Genomic DNA, 24,528 nt, shown 5'->3' with positions numbered 1-24,528 from the left:
TATAAATAAATATAAAAACATCATTTGTCATATCGAAATTAACACTATATGACAAATGATGGAGCAAAAACAGCTGCGTTTTGCAGTTACCTTGTATAATTATACAAAGGCACGCATATAAGAAGAAAGTTTCTTATATAAAATTCATTCATATAAAACAATTCATGTCTGGTACATTAATAAGTCGAAGCATTAACTTATTTTTTTTAGAATGTCCTCGTTTTTCTCCTTTGAAACAATATAATCAAACGTACCACTCTGATTTCTACGAGATACAAAAATCTTGTTGGGTAACAAAAAAATTAGTGTATGAATCCATGGAGTCCTTTGAACCCATCCAAGTGTGTCGAGCATTTGCGGTATTTTGAGGGTCCTAGCTTTATTATCACTCTCTTTTAAAAACCTGTCTGTTAACATTGCAATTATGGGCTCAAATCGTATTTGATGTCTTGTTTTTAATAATTAGGAAAACATATATCAAGGCAAGGTTATCATATTTCCAGCTTTTTCTAAAATATGCGGGCGGTCCACATTAACCGAAGTTACTATGTAATAGATATATCAAGTATTTGCGATGTTTGTGCTTACAGAATTCCTTCATATTCCTTAACTTGATTAGGCTGAATTAAAACCAATATTTTTGAAAATCGATGTTTTTATCATAAGTGCGCGTTTGGACTACTAAATCCACCCGATCCCAAATGTCAATTCCATGGCGTATACATCACGTTAATACTGTTCACAAATTGTCATTTGAGATCGAGTGGATTTTGTAAATCTAAACACACTTTAACATTCGTAGGTATGAAGATAGCCACAAATTTCCAACGCGTTTTTCACGACATTGCATTTTTGGATTATTACACACACAGTAAATTTATGTTTGCAACAGCGATTTGTTTCATTTTGTACTACATTTTTCACTCTGATTTATACAAGACACAAATGCCCTTTTCACTCCATTGTTGACAATTGAATTTCGGGCTTAAGTTTGGTGGCTCCACTCGGACCCATATTGACTTTGTGGCAATAGTAAAACGGCTGTTTTAAACGAAATATGTTCCGAACTTTCAAGGCCCATATCTCGGGAAGTATACATTTTCCCCCACATAAAATGTATATCACTGTAATCAGCTCAAGGAGGACTACGCGGATCAAACTGATCCGAGTGGAGCCCCTAAATTTGACATGTTCCTATTTATTTGATAAAATGTACACTGAAATACAGCAAATTTCATTCATCTTTCAATATATACATTTTAACACTGTTCAGTTCGTGGCACAATCGATTCGTTTATAATCTGGTCAAATATTCATAGTCAGACAAACTCTGCTTAATCAGCTGTAATTCTACTACATGAAAACATTAACTCAATACCTGTGATTCAAGTGCACCAGACAAAATCACTAACACACACATACCATGTATGATAATTAAAAATATACGTATCAAGTGCCTATTTTCCACAATTGATGGGTGTATTTTTGTGAGTCTCACTAAGAAGACTTGGAGTCAGCAAATCAATGATTTGCACACTCCATTCCATGTACCGAACACTATTATCTCAGCAGCAATGTCTTGTGACGTTTTAATGGAATCAAATCCACTTACCTTCGGCCAGCACATCCTCTATAGTGACAGTGACACGTCCAACCGTAAACACTTTCCCAACGAAGCTATTGACTTCCTTTGCAGAGTTATGGTGTGACTCAAGCTTTTCATTCTTGTCGAATTTCGAGAAAATCTTTTTCATCTTGGTGTAACGACAGTCGGCCGAGTTGGATTTGGGCCGAAAAGTTGGATTGAAGTAAATGGTAATATATCCACTACCCCGATCAAGGCGAAACAAAATCAGCAATTAACCCCAACAACTACATATGTAATTACAATGACGTCGCCTTTATCTCGCAAAAACTGCCACTTGCTGTTTATTGTGTTTGGTTTATTGATTATGCCGATTCTGCCAAATACAAACCGAGTGAAAAAAATTTGTCGGTCCGGATAGAGTTACGTAGTTCGAAGAACTAGTGTATGAACTAACATAGGGATATGTAAGTCGACTTTTAACTTATCGATTAATCGACTTTTTGTATTGAAAAGTCGACTTTTAACTTATCGATTAATCGACTTTTTATATTGAAAAGCTTAATGTCATGTACAGATGGACGTTGTACGTTTTCTCATTCGTTGTTCGCCCTGAATTATGAAATAATTACCAAAGGCCTAAGCATAATGTTTGCGTTGAGCGTTTTTTATTTCGTGTTATGTTCTATTTAACTCCGGAGCGCATCGCACATCACCAGCGAGCGTCGACTTTTTATGAAAATCATGGTACAGGATTACTTGACGAAATTAACAAAAACTATAGTCTAGTGTAATGTCTTACAGTGTCAAATTTACATATAAACATATTCAACAGCGTCGACTTTTATGAAAATCATGGTACAGGATTACTTGACGAAATTAACAAAAACTATAGTCTAGTGTAATGTCTTACAGTGTCAAATTTACATATAAACATATTCAACAGGTTATTTCGTTTATTTCACATATTTTTACAATTTTATTGTTTAAGGAAAATATCGCGAAAAATAAGAGGGAAAACATACGAGGATTTAGACCTGCCTGTTATGTTGGCTTCGTATGAATTGTCAATTTATAAAGTAATAGCAGAGTCAAACATGAATTTGGACGCCAATATTCTCTTAAAATAAAATAAGCCAACTTAACATGTCAAGCCACAAAAGTAAAACACGTGTATTTACATTAATGTTACCGTAATACGTCGCCGTACGAATTTTCAAACTTAAAAAATGCAACTATGACAGAACGTAGTTATGTTTCTTTTGTTGAAAATATAAACAAAACATAAAGAAAATATAAATATTAGATGCACATGTAAACGCTTTATAAATCATTGCAGCAAGATAATTATTCTTCAACATTTATCGATCTATAAATCCCTGAATTTGAATGACGATTGCAATTTATACTGTGGTAACTCTATCAAAGTTAACGGTTCGCGAATGTTGTGTGATCGATCTTTGCTATAAAGTTTGTTGAGTGAATTAAACAAAACTGTGCACAATTTGTTGTTGAATGAAATAGTCTGTTAAAAACCAATTCCACAATTTTCATTGAAACGAAGGTTAATCGAATTTTCCAAATAAATAACTGAAAGCAAAACTTTTGTGGATTGTAAGTTATTCTTGTGGTAATCATCGTTGAAATCCGTGGTTAAAAAAAGCAAAAAACAAACGGAGCGACGACATATCCGATTTGTGATGTGGGAGTACGGTGTAATGTAAATGTGGTCGGGCGTTCCTTTTATACATTCGCGACTGTCGGTGATGGAAAAGGAATGTGCAAATGTGTTTGTAGCTGAAATTGCGTGTTTCCTTGTTGTGCTAAATAATGTAAGCGATAGAATACATTTCTGTTCTTGTAATATCGCGTGCGCTTCCTATGTAAAATGAAGAAATGAAGTGTCAAATCAAAATAATATTTGTATATTATCATATTCAAACGATCGAAGAAGAAATCTGTCAGAGGCGACGACATATTTGATTTGTGTTTCGGATGTTCGGTTTAAAGCAAATGTGGTCTGGAGTTTATTTTATACATTCGCGATTTTATTTGGGCGATGGTGCGTTTTTACTTGTTTCGTTTATTTAACAAATTCAAATGCGGGAATGCGTATGTTTTCGCGTTTCGTATCCTCAGAAATAAAATACAAATTATGTCGCAAAAATGGTGTCAAATAATTGTAATATTTGTGAATAATATTCATTAATCAATTGAAGAAATTCGTGGTGAAAAAATCTTTTTTTTTCTGGACATTTCTGTGTTGTAAAACGGATATTCCGTATTACGAAAAAAATCGAGTGCTGCAGCAATAAAATAGCGGTTGGATCATCTGCAATAAATAATTTTGGTAAGTGATTTATTTGCGATTAACTACACCTTTTTTCATTGTGAGAGTTCCAATTGCAATTTTAGTATTTCATTTCATAGAAAATGTCTTGCAGTGCTTATTGGACTCTAAAAATATAGAGAACAAAAATTTATAACTACGTCGTTATTACATTGAAACATTTAGATTTTGTGTTTCGTGGCACTATTTCTTCATGTCCGAAACATTAATATTAAATTTTAAATCATCCGAGAATACAACATTTCTCCACTGAGTCAGGTTCCAATTAATGTGAGCTTTTGCGAAAGTCAATCTAGCTTTCCTATTCTTCTCAGAAATAAAAGGTTTTTCTTGATGGCTTCCGGACATGTTCTTGAGGTTATATCCAACGATATCTAGAGTATATTTTTTTACTGTAATAAATATTTCTTTATTGGTACGAACTGATGTTTTTCGCGGCCTCCCTCCGTGATGAACTGTCACTACTGATATAGATGAATAAAATTAACTTATAGTGCAAAAAATTAGTACTTGTAGTGTTCAGTGGCTTGTTTTTATTGGTTCACTTATATGTATATGAAGTTTCTTCTTTTTTCACTAAATTCCAAGTTTAAACTGAATTCACAATATCATTCGCTGTAGTATAGATCCATGTGGGGTTGGAAACTATATTTCATTTAACTGTCGAAGAATATTTGCATAAAACATTTAATTTGAAATCGTTAAAGATTAATACTAAATTTTGAATATCTGTATCTACCCTTTTCGCTGTAAAAGAAAAAAAAACTAACGTATTGTACTTCATTTACCATAGCTAAATATATGTACATTAAAAATTCCAGAATTCAATCTCTACCTCTTTATTTTACCGTACCAATTCAAAAGTTAATAAAAGTGAATGCTTCATGCGACGGCCATTAAAACCCTCACAGCGTTTCTTGTCACTGTAGGGATCTTGAAACGATTAGGACATATCAAAGCTGTTCATTAGATAGTTTAGGACTTCTCCAACTTGATACGTTCGATATCTTCAATAACAACCTTAGCTTCACTACAGGCTTTTAACATTGTAAACCGACCAGGACAAAATATGAGCCAATGCATCAACATACTGCGATGTTTATGAATTTTCAGTTAAGAGCCATATGACCAACATGACATGAAATACATAATCCTCTCTCTGTAGGTATATTATTTTTGTTCAAAAAACGTATATCCCCTGCATTTTTCGGCCGAAATGAAACTTTGAGTGAAACCGCTCTTAAGTGTGGAGGAGTATCCTCGACTCTCAAAGAATATTTTTAATTTGTAAAAGTACTAATTATTATTTTGTTTTTTTTTTTAACGCTTTTGTTCAAACTGCATAATAACATTTATTACTTTTGAATAAGGGATATCAAAGGTCTTGTCACATTTAAATTGTTTTAATATTGCGAACAGCATCCAAAAATATGGATGATTTGATCCTGATTCATCCAAATCATAAGTCAAAAACATAAATATTTTACAAATACTAACTTCTTTCGTTATTCTTCATTGCAAATATTCATTTCATTATATTCGTATTATGAAACATAAATGGATGACACATTTATTAAAAAACTAGCGGGCCCGGCAAACGTTGTCCTACCTAGCAATATTTTTACCCTCGGGAAAAATTAATTTTATATTTCCAGTCGATTTCACTCTTAGAGTAAAGTCTTCCTCTTTTTTCGAACGTTTTGTCCGCGCTCTTATTTTTCAAAAGGGGAAACCCGAGAGCCCTACCACCGAAAACAAATAATAACAACGTTTTGTATGATTGTAAATAATGTAACAAATATTTCCAGTCATTTTGACAGAGCCCTTTTAGGCAATATAGGTATATACAAAATTCCCGTCATAAAAAACAAGGATATTTGTAATAACGTTTCAAAAGGACGCCATACATATTTCTCGCCTTATTTTCGTTATGTTGATGTTCTTAATACCGTTATCCAACCTGAGTTTCTATTATTTTGAACATTATTTTTTTAGAGCACATAATGCTTTAACATAGCTCCCATGAAAATGTCCTAATCAATTAAAGGAATCTACGTTGAAAGGTATAAAAAGTTCGATCTTAATTTTACTGGCTATCTTCCTACTATCTTCAAATCTTCCTACCAAAAATTAATATATCCTCCATTCCCATTGTAGTATTTTAAACTATTTCATACCGGGATATTGGTGGTGAGATATATTTTTGCGATTATCTATATAGATTATTATCTACTTAGGTCAAAGCATTCAATGATTTACATCTAAATTATTTTCTGTAATTTCAAAAAAAAATCAATACAATGTCAATCCAATTAAAAAAATAAAATGAAATATTTTGAAAATTTTCAATAATTGGCAAATAACGGCTTAAAAGAATGATACGCTACCAATTCTAGCTCAAAATATCTCAAAATAACAACTACAACGTGGTGCAATCAAAAAAGCTCGATACTAAATTCGTGGAAATGCAAATATGCTTCATAATACATTTTTGCAAATTTTTCGCGGTTTTCGATTTTTTCTCACCTTTTAAACCTTCCCTGAAGATCGACGAACACTTCAAGACTAAGATAAGAAAAATCCGTTCAGCCGTTCCCGAGTTTTAGCGAGACTAACGAACAGCAATTCATTTTTATATATATGTACATATAGATAGATATACTATATATAGATAGATATAGATAATCAGTAATTTCGAATGGCATTCGTTTTGAAGATGTATTCATTTCGAAAATTGGGGATATCATTTTACACAAAATAAATGGAAAACAGTATTAAATATATTAGGGAAAAGAAAAAACAAGTGGTCCGCTGTAACACATTTGCGAGTAGTTGCCAATCGTCCGATGAGTGACACCGGTCTATTAGGTGAGAGTCGTCCTCCGTTTTTGTGCAACGGCAGTTATTTGAACAGTGGCTTACAGTACGCAGCTTTGCTTCCTCAGCTGCCAATTTCAAAATGAGGGTGGAATTTAAAAATCTGCTAAATTTTGTGGACAAAGGTGACTTGCTCCTAAAGGCTGATCTTGTGGCGAAAATTGAAAATACAGCAACTAATTGTGAAAGGGTCACCAATACGAAACTGACGCCAAAGAAAATGACTGCAATTAAACGTATATTTATGTTAGATACAAGTATTTCAATAAATAGAGCAACTCGAAATTACCTATGTTGGGTGTTTCTCTGGAGAAGTTTTGTCCATTTTGCGCGAAATAAATCAATTCTCCCGTTATTAACCACATGCTAATGGCATTGATCCACAGCTTTTCAGTCCGTTTTGGATTCAGACATAAGCTCAGGAGTGTAAACATGGCTATTGAAATGGCGGGACAGCGGAAAACAACGGCGTAGGAAGACTCCCTTTCAAACGTAATATTGTAGTCCACTGACGTGTAGGGATAAATACAACAGGGATAATATTTGGACACGTGTGATGCGTTGTAACTAACCACCTTATATTCCATATTGTGCATGTTAACATTTGAAAAGCTCATGCTTTCGTTTGCATTGACGTGCATTATGTCCACCTCGAACCCGTCAAATGTCCATGAGCCCAAAACCAAGTGACACTCGTGTCTGTCGTGGGGCCACTTTTGCATATCTTTTGTGCAGAAAATGTTGACATCAACTGCGTCACTCCAAAACACCACGCCATTCTGTTTAACAGTAACGAACCCATTCCGGTGCATGCGAATAAATTTGTTAGGCGCATTGTTGTAGAACTCCAAGTCGGGAATCCAAATGTGGCGTTGAGCAATGGTTATATATGTAATATTGCCGTAATCCCGGGGATTCCATGCTAATTTTGGATCGCGCCACCTCTGGAATAGATGTAAAGAGGCATAATATATAAAGCAAGCTGTCCAAATTGAGAATGTATGGAGCAGGTAGGGGAAACATGAAAGTGCTGACAATATTAAGAAACATGGGTGGACTACAAAATCTTTGATGCGTACGAACAATTTTACTAACCATTTCCTACGATATGAAAGCCGTCGTAGGCCGGAGCTTTTTCTAAGCATATGTCCAATTTTTGAGCTGCAATTTGTATATGTTCTGGCAGTTCATTTTACAAATTCAATGAAATAACGAGCTGGTATCGCATTAACTTTATATAAGTTAGACTTGTGGCTACATTCAGATTCTTATATTATTTATTCGAACACCGAACAATGTGTCAATATAGTAAACAGATTTAGGTCAAAAGTCTACTTTCAGTGGTTTCAGTTATGTCAATGTGACAAAAGGGAAATTACATAACATTAAAATAAAAAAAAAAAACACTTACCACATGTAACAGTCCAACCATATGAAACACTCCAGTTTTTTCCAGATAATCGAAATGCTGCATTTCTATGTTGACGAAAAGAATTACGGTCTCGTTTAAGGCTTGTACTGGTCTTGACGATGGGTGGTAGTTGGCCAGTAATGTTTTCTTGAGCAAATCTCGACCTGTATCACCCGTTAAGTCTGTAACGTAGAAGTGTATCGTATTTTAGTAGTTATTAATAAAATTTATACATAAACGTAGCTACCATGATCTGATCCACTTGCACATACTAGAAGTCCGGCAAAAGCTAAAGCGACAGACGAAACCAACATTATTTTACCGATGCGCTTTGGTGTCAAGTAAATGCGTCTGCCTTCATCTAATAACTGAGACTGGCAGCGACGACTATCGCAATTCCCCACTATTAATTCATATTCATGGAGAACATTAGAATTTCGCTTTTGTGTACCTTCTTCAGTAATTCAATTGAGGTAATTACCATTGCCAAGCAATCTTTATAAAGGGGCCTCACGCTCGCACGAAATAAAGTATAACAGTAGTATAGTTCGTTTACTTTTCCAAAAAAAAAACAAAAGGCACAAAAGCAACTTATTCTTAGAAATTGTCACGAAAATGTGAAATCATTATGGAAATTGTCCACAATTATGGTATATGAAGCTAATACCATAGACAGACGACAGCCTTAATTTGCATTAAAAAGTTCTTAATTTGAATTAGAATTTAACCCTGACATACGAAAGTTTCTGCATTTATGAACCAGTTTTTTGTTTCAAAACTATTGTTTGTCTGTGTGTAGGAAGAAAATATTGACATTTGTTTAAAATGTTTTTTAGGATTACATCTTTATGAAATTTATACATGACAGGAAGAAAACTAGCAGCTATAATGAATATAAAACAGCTCCAAATTTGAAGAAATGTTGAATTTTGCCTTTATTTCTAACTTTTATTTTCATAAACGTAAATAAAATTGATAACAATTAATTTATTTTTTACAGCATTGCCATATTGAAATTGCTTAATCCATTTTTACATTTAACTGGATTTTGTTAACCCTGTGGGATTCAATTGTCAATTCCTTTGCATATATGTCAAATAAATCCTCATAAAGTAGGTTAACCCGGTAAAAAGTTCTAATGTATATGCCGTTTAAATTCAGTTTGATTTTGTGCATTAACAAACAATAAAAATGAGGATAATGTACAAGTTAATTTGAATTAAGGCAGTTAATGCAATAACTAGGCTATCTAGGCTATAAGACAACTAAAAAAGCTATTGAGGAGAAATTATTATGAAATATATATATGCTTTTCCGCATACTTTATAATTTCGGCTAACAATATTTAATCGAAGCTAATGGAGATAGATTAACTCCGATTAAATGCTGTTAGCCGGTATATCTTAGAAGCGCATATTATTTGCGATCACTTATTTAATGTGTTTTCCACAGTGTTTGAAAAGAAACGGTACTCTGAAATGATGTACCGCTCCAGCTACAGAAACACCAAAATATGTTTACAGTTAGGGTTCAGGAACACAAACATTAAAACATATTTAATATTACTGTGCCGGAGCACACCGATAATCGTAGTGTTCTACATGTTGGATACCGGATACCACTATAAATCGAAGTGTACATTTGTTGGTACACTAAAAATCGTAGCGTTCCACAATGCCGTAACACGAGAAACGAAATACTCTGTTCAACTTCAATGTCCATCAAACTCTCATCACTCACTGATTTTTGCATCCATTGCTTTTTTATCTTTCCTCAGGATATGTATCCAATTGATCATGTTTTCGTTGGCTTTAATAATTAATAAATTTAATGTCATCTCTTAGTTGTACTTTGTTTCCATTATTCGTCGTAGACAAAGTAGTAGTATGGATTCATGGGTGAAGTCTAAAAAAAGTATTGTTGTCTCCACCATTACGTGGTATAAGGCATATAGTGAATATTTACAGAAATAAGTTTTTGGGGGGAAAGAGAGGAGGAAATTGTATGTCATTATGAATATCATATATGGAAGAACATTTTCTTTAACCATTCTTTCAAAGAAGTAACGTCTGGATAACTTTTTGGAAGACACGCGGAAGTGACTTCGTAGAAGTGACGCGGGAGTGGTTCATTTCTTCCCGAATGAGGTGACTTCCGCGATAAGAAAGCGATTGTATTCCGCAACTGTTTCTATCGCCTAGGCGTCACTTCTTTTTCACTTTAGCATTACTTACTTCTTGCGAAAGCGATTTGTTTAGCCAGTCTAAATGGATATTCACATTTTTTTTTTAATAATAACTTTAATATATTCACAAATATAAAAATGATTTTTTAAACTTCTTTTATTAATTTTTAGATAATAATCTAAAAACTTATATATTATTATTATTTTTAATTAATAATAAATTTTAATTCACTTTTTCTTTGTCGATTGCCAATCACATTGAAAATCTTACCTTAACTGAGTTATTTATATGTTTTCTCCTCTGTTTTCCCAAACAAATAAGATAACATTTTGAAACTGTGCAAATTGTTATTGTAAAATTTAAGCTGTCTTCTTTTATCCTCCAAAACGACACTTAGAAGTAACTCCAAGTCGATAGAAGGTAGACAACAATAGCTTTGTTATTGTAAATATACAAACTGTCGCCTTTACTCGGGAAAGAAGTGACGCGGAAGTGACTCATTAACCAAGGGATTGAGAAACTCACTTCCAAATGCTTGCAGGGAATTGACAATTTTAACCCACTGCGTTAACGAAATACATTAGTGTAGCTTCGGGTAATGTGGACCACCATTTTCTTTTTTTGGTATTCTGGGCGTACCAACGATAAAAACTGAAAACAAATTGTTTTCACGACATAGTAGATTTGTCGTCTAAATATACTCCAGGTCAAACATTATATATGTTTGACTATAAAAATGTTACTGCGTTATATTTAAAAAAAATCATAACTGCGAATAAAAACAACTTGGCGGGTAATGTGGACCAGTATATGCGGGTAATGTGGACCAGTAAGTTAAAAGGTAGGTTGTGGATTGGTTGTGATAAATTTCAATTTATTGCAATCCTGTGTAACAATGAATGCAATAATGTATGGGTATTAACCCATATATTTTTTGGAATAGCCCCCATTTAAGGTCTAGTGGATCTTACTGGCCATGTTGTTGAGGCTCACTTATTTCCAAACTCTTGTGTTGTTAAAGATAATGTTACCCTTGCTTTATGTGTCGTCAAGTCTGAGAGTGTTGGTTCCGATGTGTTTCCAAAACTTTTTAACATTATGGTATTTTTTAACGCGTTTGGTTCCTATCCCTAAAGGTGTGTTTTTATCTCTTGTATCCCTATCCCTCTTTTATCCATAAAGGTGTGTATTTAGATCCTTAAAGGTGTGTTTTAGCTCTTGTAGAGAAGTAAGATAGTTGAAAGAAGTTATCTTTAGATTTAAGGGATGGGAAAATGGTGCGCGATGAATTAAAGAGCTTTTCGCCATTCAAAACAGCTAGACTAGGTAACGTTTTCCCAGCCTTATTACAAAAGGAGGCGGACTATATATCACCATATACAAGTTACTCATTGCAGTTTTTGGTGTACCGTTTAATATTTGCACCGACCTGCGTGAATTAAACGCATTTTAAAATAGTATCGTTCATTTGCTGCAAAACCGACATAAATACAAATCGTGATTTTTTTTGCATTTCTTTGTATGAAATAAAATAACAAATGAAAATTAATGTTGGTGTTATTCTCATCCTATCATGCGATCTCAAATAAAACAACGATTTCCTTAGGAAGATACATACAGTTTATTCAATCTGAAAGTCCGAGTGTTCCCATCGGACACATCTTTTATAGGGGTGAAATAAGTACCTGCGTAACATTTAAAATGCTTGTAGTTGACCAAACTAATTACATACTACAATTTGTCTATACGTGTACACATATTACTAACAATAAATGAGCTTTTATGCGATGTATGTACATAAAATGAACTGTGGATGCGGCAGTCCTTCACGTGTGTCTTCTTAATACCGGTTTAATGGGTTACATCGTATCACACATAATATTAAGCGCCAATGAAACGAGGATCGACCTTTGTGCTGTGTCTACTCGACGGGTGGTGATGTTAAGGACAATGCAGACATTATGTGCTCTTGATGTGGAGTTGAATTGCCGGAAGAGCATTCATACTGTCCTCCAGCTAATTAAATGCATCCGTTTGCGACGACCGGGACTCGAGGCTAGAGCTGCAATAAGTCCAGTAAGGGTTTCGAGAATTTAACGACGATGACGGGAGCACGGATGGTGTGGACGAATCGTTGGTTGTCGATGACACGTCTTCGGTGGTCACACTCTCCGCCGAAGTCCGGGTTGAGTGGACGAGTCCCGTTAGAGTATTACTCGCAGCATGAGGTGTTATGACTTCCATTGCCGGCGAAGGAAATCCCATATTAGATCCGGATGTGGGAGATGTCGTTTGGTCAGCATTGGAATTTGATGTGGAAGCATGTATGTTGTGGTGTGTGTCCGATGTGGACGGATGTATGGTAGATTGCTGAGGCGACGGATGATACGGATGATGATGACTATGCTGGTGGTGAGGAACTTTGTAAGGGCTGAGCATACCAATGGTCGCGGAAGCATCACAGCCCTGTGCCTGAGTTTGGCATGCTATCATCAGGCCATGAAAATCGAATTTGTACGCGTATCGTTTGCCATGGACTTTTGTCATAATATTTTTATCATAGTAGTATCTGAAAGTACATGAAAAACGTTTCACGCATTATATGGTTGCTATTAAATTTAAAAATGCAAGTTTTCCAGTAAGGAAGATTGGGGCACATTCGGCACAGAAGATTAATTTTATATTATGCGAACGGACTATCCGGGAGTTATAGGTCACTACTTATATTTCCTCCCCATAAAGGGTCAGTATTTGTAATAACCAAGTCCGAAGATGCGATCAATCGGTCCACTCCTTCTGGTACTTCTGAAGCGAACTGAGTATCCGATTTAATCCATTAATTTGGACTTTGTAACATCGTGTGTAGTCTGTTCTCGTACTGCAAGAATCTACTAGATTTTGCTATTTTCTTCGATATCATAACGGAAAATTTGTTATGGTAGTAAAAAGTAGTAGATTCTTGAAGAATGAGAAAAGACCAATTACATTTAGTGCAGCTATCGGCTGTGTAAATCTATCAGTTCTGGTACCTCCCCCACAAACTATCACCCTTTTAATTTAAAGTGAGTAAAAAATGTTCCAGTCGACACAAGACAGAGATTCATCAGACCTGCGAAAAGTGTCCAAAATATCACACAAAACTCATGTTTAGGATTCATTGAAGTTATCAGTTAAAACATCTTTGCCAAGTGTTTAGTTTGGCTATTTGGTTAGCTGTGTTATGATAAGTTCCGTTTTCGATCGTTTGGCTTCATTGATGAGACGCTTTAAAACAACTCCAGAAAACATATCGGCATTTCTGCGCCAGAATAAAATTTAAAATGTTTTAAATGTTAATCAAACATAATTTTTTCGGTATTTACCATTATTTTTTTAGTAAATTAAATATACTTTTTATAATAAAATGTATTATAATTGCACTTTGATTGTGCAAGTGTTTCTTTGTGAAGTATTTTTGTGGGTCACTCATGCAATATGTTTTCCACCGCAGCTTACTGTGCAGTTGTATAAATATTTATAGTCATTACATTAGTATTTAAGCTGTCGTAAGTTGAATTATCGATGTACAATTAAAAACAACAACTTTACGGTTTTGGTTGACCTTTTCGCGGAAATACCCATATCCAGTAAACATAGAGACGTTTGTTCATATGTATGGTTTTAGCTGTGAACATGCCTTGCGCACTATTCAGTTGGTGTATGTGGTCGCTCTTGTGTTCGAACACAGATACACTCGTACATATGTTTACTTACCGTAAAGCTCTGCTGAGTTTGTCGTAGTTCATATTCGGTTTTGCCTTTCGCTCTCCCCAGAGCTTCGCCACCATGTCGGGGTCGACCAACTTGAATTCTCCATTCGTTCCCTCCCATGCTATGTAGTTGCTTTTTGACGAATCGCCAAGCAGCTCCAGCAAGAACTGCCACAGTTGTATCTGCCCCGAACCTTGAACAACCAATCGGTGTGAAGCCGCATTTAAAAGCTGATATGGATCTACGCACACAAGGAATACAAGAAACAAAGACAAATATTAAAAATTCATTCGAATGTGGATGTACATTCGATTTCATTGAATTGAAACTCTCAATTATTTAAAGTTTTTTTACATTGTATCGGATTTATTAACGCCAGTAGATATAAATTGTCAATTCCATAATATAGGGTAAACGCACCTGATTCCGGCATGAACCAATAGTCGGCATCTGTTTTATATAACTTCAAATAACTAAAAATCCTATAACTAAATATGAAAAATACCTTGAATAATCTTCAATAACACTGCAACCTATCTCTGTCTAAAATTTAATCGAGCTAAGTATATTTACTCAGTCAAAATTTGGTATTTGGTCACTTAGGTTTGTCACACTAGCGATAATTCATATTTCTTAAGAAAAAAATTAGTGGGCATGTGGATTTCAAAAGACTTGTAACTACATTAATATTATATATTTTTCACAAGGATCTTCTTCGTAATTGTAAAGAACATAAAGGAGAATACTTTAGAATTTAAAATCATTAAAAAATATTTGTAATTATGATATTTTTATCTATTGGAACAAAATGTTTTTAAGGTTTTCCTATAGTCGGCATATGAGTGAATAATAAGCACCTTTTCTATCATTTTGGCTCAAAATTGGAAAAATGTTAAAGTAGTACACTAAATGACGATTACTTTTGAGTGGCTTTATATAATGGAAGACATGGTTTTAATCTTAAATTCTTTTAACCTTTGAAATGCCTTATTTACCCATGCCGATAATTGGATGTTTTATAATTGTTTTTATATTTGGAATATTTTAATAAATAAAATTATTTTTTATACATACAAGTTAATTAGACAAATTTTTATTGAATCGAGGATTAAACAAAATTTGGAAACATGAACCTAAATACAATATAGTGAAAAAAAATGCTCTCGGGATCGTGAAACGTTTAAAATGTGAAAATCTTTATCCGACTATTGGTGCACTTACCCCATATGTCAAATAAATCCTCATAGAGGATGTTGAACCAAATGTTCTAAAACAAATGCAGTTTAAGCTTAACTTTAGTTTGAAGAACAGATACATATACCAGTCAACCAATATGAAATTCCAGCAAAAATATAGCCATGATATTAATGGTCTGTTCTAGTACTTTTTTTAATAAAATAGCTAGTAAAAGAGAAATATTTCAAAATCGCTCTCAGAGTAAAAAATAATTTAAAAAGTTCGGGAATACTTCAAAATCAATATAACAGCTAATCAGAAGTTGGCATTCCTGTTTACCATTTTTACTCGTACAAAAGTTTCGAGTAAAAAGTTTACAAATAGAACGTCATTTTGTTTGTGTTCCCTTAAAAAATTAGTAGATTCTTTTAGATTCTGGAACGGAACTTAAATTTTCTGTCATATAATAATAGAAGGTAACAGCAAGTGTTGTTGTACAACAATCGATACAACAACCACATGGAAATTTGTTGTTGTAAGTTATACTAGTGTCAACGTTATTTGACAGAAAAATGTAAACAAACAAACAAATTATATAAATTTTGAAAATGAAATGTAAACAAACAAACAAATTATATAAATTTTGAAAATGAAATGTAAACAAACAAATTATATAAATTTTGAAAATGAAATATTTTCGAATCCTCAAAATAAAATTTGAAAAACATGAATGAAAATCTATCAAATTTATATATCTATCGCTTCCACATCTTTCCTTTAATTGAGCCATTGCCAATTATATGTGTAACACATATGAAAATGCAGGGAATTGCGAGTTATTCCATGAAAAAAGATTTGCTTCCTCAAACTTTCCCAGCAGGCAGATTGAGTAAATTTAATAAAGAACAATTTCAAACTGTATGCGTTCGCAATTTTCCTGTTGGGTGATTTTTAAAAACATAATTTGTCAAATTCATATTGACACTAGTATTACGTTGGAATCAAATCAGCTGGGATTTGCTGTTACCTTTTATAATTGTACAATGCAAGGTAGATATACAAGGTAGCCGCATCGGCGAATTGGGAACATGATATGTCAAAATTGTTTACCAGGCGAATAATACTAATTTCGCCGTGACATAAAAAACTCGAAGCGAATTAAATTCAACCAATCAGAATTAAGCATTTTGAAAAAAAAAATATTTGTTTACTTTTACTTTTTATAATTGTACCATGCAAGGTAGATATACAAGGTAGCCGCATCGGCGAATTGGGAACATGATATGTCAAAATTGTTTACCAGGCGAATAATACTAATTTCGCCGTGACATAAAAAACTCGAAGCAAATTAAATTCAACCAATCAGAATTAAGCATTTTGAAAAAAATATTTGTTTACATTTACTTTTTATAATTGTACCATGCAAGGTAGATATACAAGGTAGCCGCATCGGCGAATTGGGAACATGATATGTCAAAATTGTTTACCAGGTGAATAATACTAATTTCGCCGTGACATAAAAAACTCGAAGCGAATTAAATTCAACCAATCAGAATTAAGCATTTTGGAAAAAAATATTTGTTTACTTTTTGAAAATTGAAAATATTTAAAATAAGTTGTGTAAATATCTGATTTTTGATAGAAAGATACATCAAAAGTGCGCTTAAATGTGATAATGTTGGTGACATCGGATGCAGTGAGAGATAACAAGATTTAAGCTATTCTTTACGTAGTTTTGTCATGCCCTCACATGAAAATTTTGAAAACAATGTATAAAGAGGACAAAAAGGACCTATCGAACCAAATCTTCTTTTCGATCCCAAGGTCTTGTATTTGATTCCATGGTCTTCTTAATGAAATACCATCTCCATAGCCTACCGCTATGCCTTTTTATACTTTTTTATTCTTTACTAGCATATACCCGCTACTTCGTCAGCGAATGTGGGAAGTATTTAAAATCCAATACCAACCAATATTAACACTTTTAAAACCGTTTAGTACCCTACACACAAATTCTGACCGCAAAATAAATCAAGCACTATACAAAATTTGGTGTCATTTAGTTAAATTTCCAAATTTCACATATAGCTTCACCCAAATCCAAATTAAGTTCCAGTTAGTAAACATAAAAATATAAATTGTCATAACTTCCTACATTAACATAACAATTTCCAACACTTCCCACATAACCCAATCTTAATTTCAAATTTCAGGATTCTATCGGTGCCATTTAGTGCCATTTAATACACAGTTTCATTTCCATGTTGTCGGATGAATTCAATGGAGTACATTCAAGTCTTGGAAGACAAATTATTGCCATTTTGGGAAAGCAGCAACAATCAAGGACTCGTTTTTTAGCAGGACAACGCACCAGTTCATAAAAGTGGCCATACTCAAGTATGGTTAAAATCGAAAATTATTAAAATTTCCGACCAGAATCCGATCGAGAACATGTGTGGAATCTTGACTCGTCGTGTCTATGCAGAAAACAGCCAATACCAAACATTATTTTATTTCCAAGAAGTGATTATCGATGAATGGCGGTCAATCGATGAAGACTTGCGAATAATTTTGATCAACAGTGTGATGGATAAAATTTTTGAACTTATTCAAAATAAGGGAGGCCCCACCCATTATTTATAATAGTTATTTTATTTTATTTAAGTTTTAAAAAATAATTTTTTCTAATTTTGCAAAAGTGCGTCTATAGTTATGCAACACCAGCAATTTTGAAAGGGCAGAATTCGGCGAAACCATAAAGAATAAATTAATTATTTTTGTTGAATAATATGTGTTTTTGATCGTTTTATTGTGAACAATAACTTAATGGGTCCATTTTATTTGTCAACTAACATACCAATTGAATGAAGGGTGCGTCTATAGTTATGATACGCAGTGTATTTTGAAACTGTAACCCAAACGGTAACCCTAACTCCAAATTTCAGGATTCCAGCTGTATTGGTGCACCACAAATTTAAATTGAACAAAATTTAGTACACATTTGTACGAATTTTTAAAACTTCCTACATACCCCAATCCTACACCCCACAATGATCCTAAATCCAAGTTTCAAGATACCAATTCTATCGGTTCGCCCACAATTCAAACTGTACAAAATTTAGTACAAAGTAATACAAAATTTCAACACTTCCTACATACCCCGGTCCTACACCCCCACAGTGATGCTAAATCCATGTTTTAGGATTCAAACTCTATCAGTTCACTCACAATTCAAATTGTACCAAATTTAGTACACAGTAGTACTAATTCCCAAACTTCTTGCATACCCCAATCCTACCCTCTACACTGATCCTAAATCCAAGTTTCAGGATTCCAAATCTATCGGTTCACCCACTATTTAAATTGTACCAAATTTAGTACACATTAGTACAGATTTTTAAAGCTCCCTACATATCTCAATCTTAAACCTCAACTATGATCCTGACTCCAAATTTCATTATTCTAGCTCAATTGGTTCATCTAAAATTCAAATTGTACCAAATTTAGTACCATTTAGTACGAATTTCAAAAACTTCCAACTTAACCCAAACCAACACCCCCACAGTGCTCTAAAATCTAAATTTCAGGATTCCAACTCTATCGGTTCACCCACAATTCAAATTGTACCAAATTTAGTACACAATGGTACGAATTTCCACAACTTCCTACTTAACTCAAACCAACACCCACACAGTGATCCTAAATCCAAGTTTCAGGATTCCAATTCCATCGGTTCACCCACAATTAAAATTGTACCAAATTTAGTACACATTAGTACAAATTTTTAAAACTCCCTACATATCTCAATCTTAAACCTCAACTATGGTCCTGACTCCAAATTTCATGATTCTAGCTCAATTGGTTCACCTAAAATTCAAATTGCACCAAATTTAGTACCATTTAGTACCCATAAGTAATAATGTCTTAAACTGAGTCCTGACCCCAATCCTACACGCCTAAAATGATCCTAACTCCAAATTTCATTGTTTCAGCTCTATCGGTTCACCCAAATCCAAATTGTACCAATTATAGTACGATTTAGTACTTTTCGTACACATAAGTAACAAATTTCCAAAACTACGTACATATCACAATCCTATACTCCGACGGTAATGTTACTTTCAATTTTCAGGATTCTAGCTCCATTTGTACCTCCAAATCAAATTTGTACCAAATATAGTACCATATAGTACTTTTCGTACACATGAGTACACGGTTTCAAAACCATCTCCTTATATCGACCCTACTTCCCAACCCTAATTCGCATTCCAAATTTCAAGTTTTTAGCTCTATCCGTTCTCATGCTACAGAATTGTACCAAATTTAGTACATTTTCGTACATTTCGGATAGTTGTAGTTCGAATTTCCAAAAACCCTTTGGTACATCTATCCTACACTCCATCAGTGACCCTCAATCCAAATTTCAGAGTTCTAGCTCTACTGGTTCGCCAAATACAAATAATATCATATCTAGTACTTTTTAGTACTTTTCGTATCGTTCTAGTACGAATTTCCAAAAACCCAGCCTTATCTGTCACATTTGGGCCAAGAGTGACCCTCACCCAAAATTTCAAGATTCTAGCTTCAGCCGTTTCGTCTGGGCGTTGATGAATCGTTAAATCAGTCAGTCAGTCAGTCAATCACTTTACTCTTTTATTAGTATAGATTTTCAATTTTTTTAAATTTTTGTTTACAAATGGGTTTAAAAAAAATCAAAAACAACAACAAATTCTTATGACATATAATGTTACCATCAGCTGGTTTGATACGGTTACCTTCTTAATATACCTTGGTACCATGTTTACTGTTTATTATGAAATGTCATGTCGAAATCGTTTATTACAACGTCGTTAAAATGCCGGTCTTTGGAAAATTGATTAACGGCATGGCCTATAAATAAAGCATGTCAAAATTACAGAAGGTAGACTCATTTGAGAATTTTAAAATGGCAACTCTTTTTAATTTGGAACTCATCAATCAATTTGAAATAATATGAAAAATAAGTTCCATAAAACTGTATGTATGTCGATTGGCATGTTTTCAATAAATTAAACCAAATATATTTTCTAAAGCTGAACATTTCTCTCAAGATTTAGACATGGTTGTTACATCTTATATTTACAAGTTTTAGAGGCAGGGAACTTCAGAATATTTATAAATATGATTTAGCAATTTTTGCCACTGAACACATGATATGCGTACATTTTGTGGAAGATGTTTTAATTTAAATTTTGAAAGCTAAATGCTGTCAATGGCAAATTTATGAACAAATTGGAAACATATGACTGCATGGGACTACCTTGTATAGTTATGCCATGAAATAAGGTCTTCAGTGGCAAAGTATACGTGCCCATTACTAACATTACTTAGGGGGTTTCATTATAAGGGACTATGCCTTTGAGATAAAATCCACAAAAGATGGGGTTTCATTATATTTGAGATAAACTCCACAATAGAGCGAAATATCGAGCATTATTGATGTACTTAACCCACGCGACATTTTTAATTTTGCAGTTATTTCTGCTGTATCCATATTTGTAGTCTTTAATTAGTATTTATGCTAAGAACAAGAAGAAAAAAATGATAAATTTGTACTTTTGTCGTAACTTCACGTGTATAAGAACCATTAAAGAAAAAATTCTTCGTCTTTGGTTTATCTTTTCCCCGAAATGCTCATAAAAAAATTAAAATAATTTGCAATGTTTATAAAACTTTGAACATGTACGTTTTACACTTTTGAGCACTACCTAAAATACAACTAACGTCCGATGTTATTCACTACAAAAGTAAAACGCATATATTACAATAGTTCCGTTCCATAACCTAAAAAAATCTACTAATTTTACAATTTTTGCCTTCCCGAAAATTTTGAAATTATTTTGTACTTTGAGTGCGATTTTGAAATGTTTCCCTTTTACTATATTTACTATTAAAAAAGTAAGGGGAACAGACCAAATGTAGCCGAAATACGTCGACGTACGAATTTTTAGAGTTGAACGAATTTAATTATGACAGAATTTATTTTTGTTTCTTCGTTTGCTGAAATCGAAACGTTTGCTGAAATAAACAAAATATAGATTTTCAATGCGATTATGAAATATTTGGAGACATTTTACAGGTTTTCCGATTTTTTCCATAGTTCTATTTAGATTTTTTTTAAATCCGATTACCCCAATAATTTCGCAAATGAATAAATTTATATTGCCATGTAACGTTAGAAAATTAAAAACCGCAATAGTATCCGAATTTTAATAACAACTTTGAATAAAGCCACCAGTCAGAGCACAGGTGTATTTCCTTCAATCCACTAGAAGCAGAGATATAATATACTTACAACCATGGTACAATAAAAAGAGTAAGGCTTACTTGAAGAAATTATCAAAAACTGTAGTAGTATGGAATTTAAACATTTTCAACATCTTGACCCTTCTAGACGATACACCATTAACTTCATATTAAAATTAAATATTTGAAACATTGTGTTTTGGAAGTTGAAATGAAATCTGATATTCCGCTAGCTTTATACGAGATTTGCAAATTTGTCAAATGTTGACGCCTTGTGAGGAATGCATTCGTCTTGATCTCTTTAAGCGTTGAGATTCAGTGCCATTGGTTACGGCTTATTGCTGATTTTATTGAAACTAATTGTCCTTGCTATTGTCGTTGCTATTTATTGACATTGTCTTTTTTCCCTCAGCGAGATGGTCCGATAAGACCTTTTGAAATCGAATCGTTTCTTTAGGTCAAGACCCATCTTTTGAGTTTTTATTTCAAATATTTTTTAAGAATTATTTATTGATATCATGACATAATTATACAAGGCAGTCTCATGCAGTCATATGTTTCTAGTTTTTAATAAATTTCCCTTTGACAGTATTCAGCTTTCAAAATTTAAATGATAATATCTTCGCTTGAAATTTATAAATATTTTGAAGTTCCCTGTCACTAAAACTTATAAATATAAGTTTTAACAACCATGGTTAAATCTTGAGAGCAATGTTCAGCTTTAGAAAATATATTTTGTTTAATTTATTGGAAATATGTCAATCGAAATACATACAATTTTATGGAATTTATTTTTCATATTACTTCAAATTTTGTTTTTGCAAAATAGTCAGGCTGAATCCCAGTTTGTTGTTTTTATAAAAAACAACTATTTATTAGAGATATACCCATAGTTCCTTTAGAGATTAGAATTAATACAAAAATGTGTATAAGTCATCCATAATAATATAAATCCGTTAGAATGTAAATAAGTTATTCGCGTTTCAAATTGAAAATATATGAGACCCCGTTTTTCTCTACATTTACCGTTATAAAACTAATTGTCGAAGTGACCCAGAAAAACCAAAGGTAAAACCAAAAGTAATTTTCTGAATAATTTTTTTGTTTTGTAGCACAGTGCTATTGCTAACTTAAAATGCAACATTTTTAATGAAACAAAAAACAACAAATATGTATTTAAATGTGTATTTATAAATAAAAACAATACATTTTTTACACAATACATTTCTGAAAAAATTTAAATCAACCTATAAAATAAAAACTAGTTTCATTCCGTTTTCTGAAGGAGCTAAGTGCGGAAATTATTCCACTTTCGATCGGAATTCGTTTCTGTGACATGCCTGATACATACGCTATGAAATTGCATATCAATTAATTGAAAGCCAACCTGCAAATGCCGAAGATGTTGTTCAAAGTTTAGAAAATTAATGTCGGCATGGAAAAAGCTTAGTTCTTCATTTGTTGTGGGAACGTACATTAGAAACATGTATGGCTAATACGCGGCAAACAACTGTACCTGATTACATTATCAAACATTAATACAGATTTTTGTTGATGCATTTGCGATTGTCAGTTTTTTTCTGTAAATTCGCTTAATTTTGTTGGCGTTGTGTATGGGCAACAATTCGACTGCAAGAATTTGCGTTCCATTCGGATTTAATGCAGTCCGACGGTTTATCAGATATAGGATTTACATTTCAATTTAAGAATAACAGGCATCTGAAGAAATATAAATGAACAGTTGTGTCCGATTGTTCAGACCTATACATTTGATTTTTTATACTTATTAACTATCCCAATTACGGACCATTAAAGAGCACCGAACGCATGGTTGCGGTATGATGATGGTGATGATGTGGTGTGTGCACTTGATAATGCGGATGGTGATGGTGCGGGGGTGGCGGTGGCTGCATACGAACTGCATATCGGCGGTTTATATCCTCAGAAAGACGCCACATAACGCCAACATCAACACTCACGCTCATTGTGATAACACAGTTCACAGTTTATATTACAAAATATATATTTGTTTCAACACCGAAAATAATGATATAAATATTCGACTGTGCACTTGCGAGCGATTTACGTCCGTTGTTTTAAAGACTTCTCCGGCAACTGTCATCGCCGTACTAACAAACTCTGCTTGCAACGTGGAACTGGAACAACAGGAGTGCAAACATCCCAACGGTGAGAGGCAAGGAATGAACAAATGGGAGGCCACCGAGTCAAAGGCACAACATCCAGTAGACATTCACACACACAGCCAGTTCCCATTGAAGTGACACTTGCGCATGCACTTACTGAAATCCCAACTAAACCAATTGAACGCAGTTCACATTACAATCTATTGTCCACGTGGCGAATGTTTAAAAAGGGTAATATTATATTATGGGAGTTGAGGTTATTATTGCCACAATATGATCTTCATTGTTTACTCGTGAATTAAGCAAAAATACAGACAACATCTGTAACTATTACATACAATTCAAACACACCGGTGAAGTGTCGGTAAGGGACTTTTTTCTTAAATATTTGTAATTTGTGCAATGGCTCAATTGAAATTCTAAAAGCAGATTTTTTTTGTGGTGAAACAAAAAATCAATTTTGACTCGTAAACTCAGTTCCGTTTTTATTTCATTTCAATCTTATTATTATTAGAAACAAAATTATTTATTTGCTGACAGTTTTGAAAATGATTTTTCTCATGCATTGTGTCTTTGTCACACATACATTAACTCATTTGGCGCCGCCGTCCTTTTAAGAGAACACCAAAAACGGCAACACCACTGCTAGAAAACAACCGTTTTCTCCGTGAATTTCTTTAAATAATGTTACTTTCGTATCTTGTTTTACAATCTCCTAGCTTCGTGCCAAACTTAAATTTTATTTAAAAATAGTCATTTATTAA

At 33.4% G+C, this 24,528-nt stretch overlaps 2 protein-coding genes across 2 annotated transcripts; both read right to left on the bottom strand.

Annotated features, from left to right (window-relative positions):
• Window positions 1–6,196: 6,196 nt before the first annotated feature.
• LOC133329089 (acetylcholine receptor subunit alpha-L1-like) lies at window positions 6,197–10,021 on the bottom strand. The gene is made up of 5 exons (XM_061537591.1): window positions 9,964–10,021; window positions 8,224–8,405; window positions 7,102–7,756; window positions 6,858–7,036; window positions 6,197–6,208 (listed from the first exon to the last, which is right to left on the bottom strand). Exons 1-5 carry the CDS (start codon window positions 10,019–10,021, stop codon window positions 6,197–6,199), a joined length of 1,086 nt encoding a protein of 361 aa, XP_061393575.1.
• A 2,404-nt stretch (window positions 10,022–12,425) lies between these two features.
• Window positions 12,426–23,605, bottom strand: LOC133329079 (ETS domain-containing transcription factor ets-5). Its single transcript, XM_061537581.1, has 3 exons — window positions 23,428–23,605; window positions 14,163–14,400; window positions 12,426–12,978 (listed from the first exon to the last, which is right to left on the bottom strand). Exons 1-3 carry the CDS (start codon window positions 23,603–23,605, stop codon window positions 12,426–12,428), a joined length of 969 nt encoding a protein of 322 aa, XP_061393565.1.
• Window positions 23,606–24,528: the final 923 nt, after the last annotated feature.

The sequence above is a fragment of the Musca vetustissima genome, unplaced genomic scaffold (assembly GCF_032173495.1).
Source record: "Musca vetustissima isolate MV318-11 ecotype Yass unplaced genomic scaffold, APGP_CSIRO_Mvet_v1 utg146207, whole genome shotgun sequence".
In the NCBI taxonomy this organism is placed as follows: domain Eukaryota; kingdom Metazoa; phylum Arthropoda; class Insecta; order Diptera; family Muscidae; genus Musca; species Musca vetustissima.
The sequence above is the reverse complement of the archived record's forward strand: the minus strand, read 5'-3'. Positions and strand labels throughout refer to the sequence as shown.

Coding starts and splice junctions, on each gene's coding strand:
- LOC133329089 (XM_061537591.1), bottom strand. CDS start 10,021: ATGATCAATTGGATACATATCCTGAGGAAAGATAAAAAAGCAATGGAT. Junction 8,406..9,963: donor AGCAATGGATGCAAAAATCA/GTGAGTGATGAG, acceptor TCTACGTTACAG/ACTTAACGGGTGATACAGGT. Junction 7,757..8,223: donor TGGTTGGACTGTTACATGTG/GTAAGTGTTTTT, acceptor CATCTATTCCAG/AGGTGGCGCGATCCAAAATT.
- LOC133329079 (XM_061537581.1), bottom strand. CDS start 23,605: ATGAGCGTGAGTGTTGATGTTGGCGTTATGTGGCGTCTTTCTGAGGAT. Junction 14,401..23,427: donor GCGTTCGGTGCTCTTTAATG/GTCCGTAATTGG, acceptor TTGTGTGCGTAG/ATCCATATCAGCTTTTAAAT. Junction 12,979..14,162: donor AAACTCAGCAGAGCTTTACG/GTAAGTAAACAT, acceptor ATGTACTTTCAG/ATACTACTATGATAAAAATA.